This window comes from Ambystoma mexicanum, chromosome 3p (assembly GCF_040938575.1).
Source record: "Ambystoma mexicanum isolate Mex_15411 chromosome 3p, UKY_AmexF1_1, whole genome shotgun sequence".
NCBI lineage: Eukaryota > Metazoa > Chordata > Amphibia > Caudata > Ambystomatidae > Ambystoma > Ambystoma mexicanum.
The window spans coordinates 20,010,752-20,020,520 of NC_090925.1; the positions used below are offsets into that span (position 1 = coordinate 20,010,752).

The 9,769-nt window shown below is 47.3% G+C and overlaps 1 protein-coding gene across 1 annotated transcript; it reads right to left on the minus strand.

Annotated features, from left to right (window-relative positions):
- Positions 1-8,049: 8,049 nt before the first annotated feature.
- LOC138579669 (taste receptor type 2 member 40-like) lies at positions 8,050-9,009 on the minus strand. The gene has a single exon (XM_069649908.1). It carries the CDS (start codon positions 9,007-9,009, stop codon positions 8,050-8,052), a length of 960 nt encoding a protein of 319 aa, XP_069506009.1.
- Positions 9,010-9,769: the final 760 nt, after the last annotated feature.

The following is a 9,769-nucleotide window of genomic DNA, read 5'->3' on the forward strand; positions in this document are numbered from 1 at the left end:
TACATTGGATGGGTTCACAGAATAACTCTGAGTCAAAATAACTGAACCAACTCAGAAAGATGACAAAGTACTGTTTTATTGATAATTATCTAAAACAGTGAGTTACAACGAACATCAATGGACGTACGCTCGATTTCTCTCAGCAATCTTTTCACACAACATAGACTTTATACTAAAGATATGTCAGATGTGACGTCATAGCACATGGCAAATAATGAAAAACCTACTGAGGGTTAAGGGGAACATCTAAATAATATTATACAGGAACTAGGATTGTGATTGGCTGCCCACTGTCAGGTATACAATAAATGCCTACCTCTAAAATATGTCATCTTCAAAACCATTAAGTACACGGTTTCTAATTGGTCTTCAAACTATAAGGTCCTTTGTTATATGGACCTCTACAATTAGTTGCCATGCTTGTGCCATGTCTGGAACATTTGGTTCACTTAGCAACACGTGAGCCCAGACCTAGGTGCAAGTAGGTGGGTCTGACTGACACCCAATTAGATAGTTGTATCTCGCCAGCTTCGCTGCTTTAGAGCATTCTTTTGGGAGAGGGCCCTGTGCACAAGGTTGTGGCGTCGATGTCCCTTGAAGGCCGCTGTGGCGGGTCGACGTCACTCGCAGTAGAAATAGCTTGTGCCACGCCCGTTGGCTTCAGTTCTGTTTTTTCAATATATAATACGAGGAACCATGCAGGCGTGCTCCAGACTGTAAGCTCTTTGCAAATGCAAAGTGTAAATCACGCAAATTGTGCAGCGGGGTATGTTGGGTGAGGCGATGAGGAATACATGGGAGGAACATCCAGTCGAAAGATCATTACCAGTTGGTAAGTAACTTGTCCTCTCACATATTCCTCATCTATGATCGACTCCCAAAGCAGTATGAAACTAGGAGGCGGGAGTACTATTTAGCTTTATCATGGATGGAATGACGTACTGCTTTTGCAAATCGGCCTTCTTGGGAAGATGAGGAATCTAAGCAGTAATGCTTAACAAAAGTATGAATTCAGGTCCAAGTTGCAGCTGAGCAGATGTCAGTTACGGGGCCTGCCCTCTGAAGAGCCGCAGAAGTAGACATACCCCTTGTGGAATGAGCTCTTAGCCCTTCCGGCGGTTCCTTCCCCGCTAGCCTGTAACACTTCACAATAGCAATAGTTATCCAGCGGGATGTAGTCTGCTTAGTCACCCCTTATCCCAATTTAGGACCATTATAACCCACAAAGAGTTGGTCATCCTGCCGTAATTTTGCTATTCTCGCTATATAAAAACTAAGAACCCATTTTGGGTCCAGTTTGTGCAACTTCTCCTCCTCTTTGCCCAAATGAGGGGTGGGTAGAAAGTTGGAAGTATTCTTTTTTGCGACAGGTGAAAGTCAGAAACTACTTTCAGCAAGAAAGATGGTTTAACTTTAAAAACGACCTTGTTGTTATGAAAAATAGTATAAGGAGGCTTGCAGGAAAGAGCCTGCAACTCGCTTACCCTGCGGGCTGATGTTAGTGCCACAAGAAGAGCAGTTTTCAATGTCAAGAGCCTTAATGGGCAGGAATGTAACTGACTAATGGAATCTTGAAGTATGAAACATCCTCAGTGGAGTGCTTGCCAAGGATCCTTCCATTGTGCCAATCTGGAGCCCCAGATTGGCTAGATGCAACAGAAAAGAAAGCACCATAGGAGTGCCACATTGAAAAGGGTCGACACTCTTGTCTTTGCACCAGTTACTGAACCTATTCCAACGACACCGGTACACAGATTTTATTGCTGGTCTTCTGGCCGAAAGCAAAATCTCCATGACGTCGCCCGGAAAGTCCCAATCCTTATATCGCAGCCTCTCAGAAACCATGCGTGAAGGCTGAGAGCTTTGACCTCTGGATGGAGAACCCAACCTTCCTCTTGCAAGAAAAGATCCTCTCTTTGTGGAAGACATATTGGAGGGCAGATGGACATTTCTAGAAGGTCCAGGTACCACATTCTAATGGCCCAATCCGGGGCAATTAGGATCATGGGTTTCCCAAACTTTTTCAACCTCCTGATCACATGAGGAATCACGGCGACTGGAGGAAACACGTACAGGAGTGGAAAATCCCAGTCCACTACGAATGCGTCCCCTAGCTCCTCTAGAGCAATACTATTCGCACTTCTGATTTAACTCGATCGTGAACAGATCCACTTGAAGGGTTCCACAAAGGGTGAAGATCTCTTGAAGGACTTTCTGAGCTAGTTCCCACTCGTGGGAGACTGTGCTCTGCCTACTCAGAGCATCTGCCGTTGTGTTCTGCTCTCCGGCTAGGTGAACTGCCCACAGAGATTCCTTCTTGTATTGCCCTGAACCAGAGCTGCATTGCCTCTCTGCACAGTGGTAGTGACCCTACGCCTCCTCTCCTGTTGAGGTATTACATGGTTACTATGTTGTCCTTCATTATCAGGACATTCTTTCCCCTTACAGAGGGCAGGAAGGCCTTCAGCGCTAGTCTGATTGCAGTCAGCTGCAAAAGGTTGATGTGTAGATTAGACTCCAATGGAGACCAACGACTGCTGATTGTCAGATCGTTGGTGTGGGCTCGTCACCCCCTGAGTGAGGCGACCGTCACTACTGTTATCTCCGCCATGGTTGCAAAAAAGATTCTCCTTTGAGGATATTGTCGTTGCAAGCCCACCACAGAAGGTCCTGAGAGACTCTGCTCGGAACTTGCAGAAGATCTGGCATATTCGCTGAAAAATGGGACCACTGAGTCATAAGGGCCCATTGAAGGGATCTCATTCTCAATCTGGTCTCTAGTACCAGATAAATGCAGGATGCCATGAGGCCGAGCAACCTCAGAAAATCATAGGCCGGTAGATGCTGAGCATTTTGGAATTTTGTTACCATCTGCAGTGTGTGCTGAGCCCTCACCTCGGGAAGCGAGTCTTTCCCTGAGGAAGTAAGCAAGACCGCCCCATGAACTGGAGCTTTTGAGATGGTATCATATGGGACTTCTTGTAATTGAGGGAGAAGCCCAGTTTGTGAAGGAAGTAGCAGGTGATCCTCAGATGTTCCTGGGCCTATTCGGGTGAACGAGCCCTGATTAACCAATCGTCCAGGTAGGCGTAGACATGGATCCCCCCTATCCCCCCTATCCTGAGATGCGCTGCCACTACCGCCATCAAGTTGGTGAAACCCCTTGGGACCGTGGTCAAGCTGAATTGCAGAACTCAAAACTGATACTGAGAGCCGCAACCAGCAAACCTCAGGTACTTTCTGTGCTTGAGATACATTGGCACATGAAAGTAAACATCCTGAAGGTCCAATGATACCAACCAGACTTCGAGTTGGAGAGCTTGAAGGATCTGAGAACGGGTCACCATCTTGAACTTGTCCTTCCTGAGGAACTTGTTCAAGTATCTCAAGTCCAAGATGGGTCTCAGTCCTCCGTCCTTCTTGGGGATGAGAAAGTAAAGGGGGTACCAACCCTTGTTCCTCTCCGCTAGAGGTACATGTTCTATTGCACCTTTCTCTAGCAGGGATAAGATTTCGTGCACAAGGAGCGGATCTGGAATTTTGACACAATTGGTTCCCAGTGGATGGTCCTGAGGGTTTTTAGGAAGGGAAGGCAGTAACCTTGAGCTACTGTTTCCAGTGCCCAAGCATCTGAAGTAATACCCCGCCATTTGTTCCGATGCTGAGAGATTCTGCCTCCCACCAGGGTCTTGTGGGCTAAGGCCTCAGAGTGGTTTCGAGGCGGCTGCAGCAGCAGCTGAGGACACAGATGCCACTGCTGAGGGTGATTTAGCACCCCTTCCTCGTCCACCACAAGGGAATTTCCTTTGTCCTTTCGGTACAGCCTGTCCTTTTCCTCTACCAAATGAGGAGTAGTAACAAAAAAAACAACCTCTCCAGGAAGATGAGCCCGAATAAGGTTGCTGATGTTGCCGAATGGAGGCGCTAAGAGACTTAGCCACCCCCCTGGAGGTCTGCAGCTTCTCCAGGCTTTTGTCCGCCTTGCTCCCGAAAAGCCTCGAGCCATCGAAAGACATGTTGAGAAGCCTTGCCTGCTCATCCGGTGCAAACCCCAACTTTCTCAACCACGCAAACCTGCGCAGTGTGGTGCTTGCAGCCATGGATCTGCTGATGCTGTCAGCAGTATCCAGTCCTGATTGGAGACACTCTCCCATCGCCTCCTTGCCATCCATAACTATATTCAGAAAGCCTATAAAATCCACCCCTTGAATGCAGTTCTACAGGGTATGGCTAAACCTGGCCAGGGTACAGGTGACATTTGTGGACTTTATAGCCATACTGCCGGAGGTAAGCACCTTGCGAGCCCATGCGTCCTCCTTCTTAGCCTCTCTATCTAAGGGAATAGATGGATAGGCTGACTGTCTGGAAGCTGTTGCATTCTGGATCACCAACCTCTCAGGGGTAGGATGTTTCCTGAGATAATCAGGGTCGCTGGATGATGGTCTATACTTTCTGTTAAAGCTCCTGTTAACAGCTGAACCAGACTCAGGAGTCTCCGAGTTAGCCTCTACCTTCCTTTGTAGGACCCTATGGTAGGGTAGAACTGGTTCTTTTTGCTGACCTGCTCGAAGGTTAGTGAGGTTCTACTCCAACCCATGTATTCAGTCACCCTGTTCATAAGGTGCCAGTACCCTGAATCTGCGTGTTCTGAAGGTTCTGGTTTCTCAAACTCCAACTCTGGTGATGTATCAAGGCCAGAGGCAGAGTGGGGGGCGTCCCAGGGGTCTTTCAACCTTGACTCAGGGCCAATGAGTTCCTCAGGCCCTTCTCTAGAGCCATATTTGACTCCTAACAGAGAAATATCGCCCTCAGAGGCACTTTCCTCTCCAAAAATAGAGGACATTGACTTAAAAAAGTCAGACCTCGGACGAGGCGTGGAGATATTTTCCTGTACCGGAATTTGCGTCGAGGAACAAAACAATACCAGGGTCACATCAGCTGTTACTGAACCTAATTGAATTAGAATAAATGCCAAATATTGCCTATTTATTAGATACCTACTACAACTGCAGAACACATGGTGTGCTCATGCTTATGAATCGTATTTTATAAACAGGCAATATTTGCCATTGTTTATTCTAATTCACTTAGGTCTTCTACAGGGCCATTGATTCACTTCACGGGCTGTATAGCAGTACTCACAAGGAGGGTGCAAGCAACCAACAACCCCCCTCCTATATCCATAGGTTCACATGTACAGTTTGGGTCAAAAGACAACCCGGTTTTACTATACATATAACCTTTTATGTTTTATTAATATCCCCACACAACGACTCAGTTCTACAAGTCATTAAAACTTGTTATTTACCATAGGTAGACTGTATTGTTGTGTGCTCAAGCTGCCTGCCTTGTTTTACTGCTGAGTCACTTCAAACCCTGCATTGTGCATGCACTGTGCCTGACTTCTATTGGGCTTCAGGAGATTTTCGCGCTACTCCCTAATTACAGTTATAGGCAAGTACCAACTAGAAATGGGTAGATATTTCCTTTCCGTGGTCTGCTACCTTTTAGATAAGCGGCACACCAGTGCCTCCTAGCACTTAGAGGGTATACAGGCAACGGTAGAGAGAATTCACCTCTATCCTTCTGTCTCCTTTGTATGCACTTTGCAAATTAGGGTCTCTCCCATTACCTGTATGTGGTGTCTCTCCTTTTGAGGGCCCCAACGACTGTATGTGTTGTTACTAATATCATTTATTTAGGGTAGTGTTCCAATTTTTGGGCCAGAGAGCTCCTCTGGTCTGAGAGTTGGAGGGTGTGAGGAGGTGGCGGGGGTCAATCTATGGGTAGAATTGGGATTGAAGGATTTTAGTGGAAAAGGGTATGGGAAGTATCAGGGAGGGTTCCTGAATGAGGGGTCAAGGGTTATGTTAGGGATGTGACTGGGATGTTTTTTGGAATGCCAGAGAGCTCCTCATGTCTGTGAGTTGGAGGACATGTGGTGTGTGGTTGGGTACAGGAGTGTGACTCTGGGAGAGTGTGATTTTAGGGTGTGTGAATTGTGTGAGGGGAGTGGTGGTCTAGGTTTATTGTGTGCCTAGCTCGAGTGTGTATTGGCTGTTATGGTGGGTGACTGGAGTCTGGCTTTGGTGAGTGGAGGGTGGAGGGGCATTAGGACAAGAGGCTACTAGGCCACCCCACTTGACAACAGTAGTAAAGGGAAGAGTACTTAGATTACAGACATAGCAGTAATGAGAAAACACCTGGAATTGAAATGCAGAAGCAGTGAAAAAACACCTAGATTTGGAACACAGCAGTAATGAGAAAAACACCTAAATTTGAAAAACAGCAGTAGTGGGCAAACCACCTAATATTGGAACACAGCAGTAGTGGTAAAACACCTAGATTTGAAACACAGCAGTAGTTGGAAGAACACTTCAAATTGGAACACAGCAGTAGTGGAAAAAACACCTAGCATTGGAACAGAAAAGTAATGGCAGAGAGCAAAATGTATCCCAAATAAATGTGAGATAGGCTGATTAACACAGGCGTGCAATGGTATAGTGGGTGGTAAGCGTGGTGGGGCTTTACTGGCATACAGCAATGGCTGTACTCCCTGCTCAGAAGACACTTACCTTATCAATATCTGCTGGTTGACTGTGACAGGCTTCCGAGGTGAACACAGAGTAGGGCTGCTTGTTTAGGAGCTGCGCTGTGCCTGTGGCCCTTAGCCAAGGGCTGCCCGGGCATGGGCTGCCCCGGGAGGTTGACTTAAGAAAGGGACCAGCGGCCCAATTGGAGGGTCGTGGGCGGGGAGAAGGCGGGCCACAGGGAAACGGCATGGATGGGGCTCTCATGGAGAGTGCAGAAATTAATTAAATATGTTCAAAAATTGCAGTGATGGGAGCGGCTAAGGGCCAGTAGAGGTCCTAACTTAGCCACGCAGCAGGAGGCACAAAAAAGCGGCTTTTGGCGATAGGAGAGGGGTCTAGCCTCTTGTGGACTTTCTTGTTGGCCTCAGCAGTCCAATCGAAGGGTGGTGGGCAGACATGGAGGCAGGGGTGCACGGAGACAGAGAAATATCGTGGCTGAGGCTCACAAGGGCCAGAGAGCATGGAATTGAAATAAATAAATTCCAAAATGTCCACAATGGAAGCAGATAAGAGCCAGCAGGGGTCCTCCTTACCCAAGCAGAAAGAGACACAGAAAAGCAGCTTTGAGCAGTGGAAGAGAGGTCTTCTAGTCCCTCATAGAAATCCTTGTTGGCCTCAGCGGCCCAATCAGAAGGGTATTGAGCAGGAAAGGAGGTGGGGCAAGGAACCAGAGAAATGGCGTGAATGGGGCTCCCAAGCACCAAAGAGTCTGGAAATTAATTCCATAAGTTCAAAAATTGCCACGATGGGAGCGTATAAGAGCCAGCAGGGGTCCTAATTTACCCAAGCAGCAGCAGCAGGCACAGAACACCGGCTTTGGGCAGTGGGGGAGGGGGATGTAAACTAGCGGGTTGGGCTGGACGGCCCGTTTGGGGGTGGACCATGCCTGATTTGCATATGGTACTTCCCCTTCTGTAATTGCTTGGTAGGATGAGCAATTATGGTCTGGAGAGGTGCCCAGAGCCGTGCCAGTGGTTATGATTGGGCTAAGGGAATGTCGAGAGGGCACTTTCAATTAAATGGAGATCCATGCGATGCATCACTTGAAGATTCTGTGAAACAGCAAGAAAAAAACCTATTTTCTTATTTTCAATATTTCGTTTTGTGATGTCAATATTACAATCACTCGCCACAAAGAATATGCCTAAACCACGACTGAGGCTGAGGCCACGGAGTCACTCACACCACAACACACTTTGGTCCTAGCTAGACATATAACATGTGCCAAATGTATCTCTCCACACGCATTTAATTTACTTGCAAGGATGACATACACGATTCTTCTGATTTTAAGCTGCATCAGATGTTCTAGACAGCGACTTGTCTCAAGCTGTGCATTTCTCTAGCAGGACAAGCTTTAAATTCATCTATTTTACTACAGTCACATTTTACTGATGAACTCTCCCAATGCTAGTGTGGCTGTAATGTTACCAGACACCTGGACCAGGCATGTGCTCTAGCGACCTTCTCCCAGACAGCACTTGACATGATCAAAGCTCTTGGCCAGCATTGCCTTCAGCATGGAGTTTCCAAGGATGAGAATGATGGCACACATGGCAGGGAAGGCAAAGATCACCAGATCGCAGATTAAAATCCCTACACTGTGAAGGTGGGGATCCAGTAAATATACAATGGAGGTCGTCACATAAGAGGAGACATTGAGGACCAGGAGCATGGCCACGGTCTTGAGAGCACCCACATGAGCCGTAAGATCCGGACTCCGAAAGCTGTCTGCATTCTGTGCCATGCGTCGCATGTGCCTATACAGAGAGGTCATGATCGCCCCAGCGGAGGAGGAGAGTAGTAGGAAAGCTGGAAAAGAAAGGCCCTCCTGTATGGCAAAGGTGGTGGAGCAGCCACTTCCAAACACCAGCGTGGTTATGGGTCCATCAGCCGAGACATTAGAGGACATCTCCTGTGAATGATTGGACGGTGCTTTGGAAGTAGATTCGAGATGGATGTCACATCCTACTGGCATGCTGCTTGCCAAGGAGACCAGCACAGAGCCCGTGAGTAGCCAGGGCACGATCCCTGGGAATCTGGCTTTAATCCAGACGTAAGATGGGTGTGTGCAGTTCACAATCTTCATGCAGTAGTAGACAGAGAGCCAGGTGGAAAACCAGAGGCTGGAGGCAACCAAGAAAGACTCTAAAGTCATATATGTTTTGAAGACTCTGTCCTGAATAAAAGTGTCTCCCCATAAAACAAATAAGAGAGTCCCGGCTAAATATACACACTGCAGACAGGTGTTGGCGACTGCCAGGCTGGAGATGAGGACGTTGCTGACGTTGAACTCATTGGCTCTCTTCATCCAGGTCATGAAATTGACTGTGACAATGAAGGCGTTTGCCATCACTCCCATCACGCAGAGCAACCCGTTCAGAACTATCTCGGTTATTTCAATAAATGACAGCATCGTGGCCTCGGGAAATTCTCCAATTCTGTCTCTTGTGCTGGTTCGTAAGATCCTCTGTTCAGAGACGAAGGATTGCGTTGTTTACCGCAGATAAAAGGCTATTGCTCAGTGAAGCGTTTTATGTTGCAAGATGTCGGCGTTCATTTGACTGATGCAAATGGTACTTGTATTATTTGAATCCAGCCACTGGTAGCAAATTATTTTAACCTGTTGCGTGCCGTGCCCATTGACAGAACTGTACATCACTGGAGGATTGGCAACTTTGACCTGTGTGCCAGTTTACTTTTCTGGCCCATGCTACAATGGTCAAAGCTCTCAATGCAGTGGCTCCAACTTCCAGAACAAGTCATCTCTATACCATCCACCCCCTCCCACACATTCTCCAGTATATAGAGCAGACATTATTGACATTACCAATACCATGCTCCTCCCAAACATTCTGCAGTATATAGAGCAGACATTATTGACATTACCAATACCATCCTCCCCCTCCCACAATACCATCCTCCCCCCTCCCACAAATTCTCCAGTATATAGAGCAGGCATTATTGACATTACCAATACCAGCCTTCCCCACCTACACATTCTCCAGTATATAGAGCAGGCATTATTGACATTACCAATACCATCCTCCCCCTCCCACACATTCTGCAGTATATAGAGCAGGCATTATTGACATTACCAATACCATCCTCCCCCCTCCCACACATTCTCCAGTATATAGAGCAGACATTATTGACATTACCAATACCATCCTCCC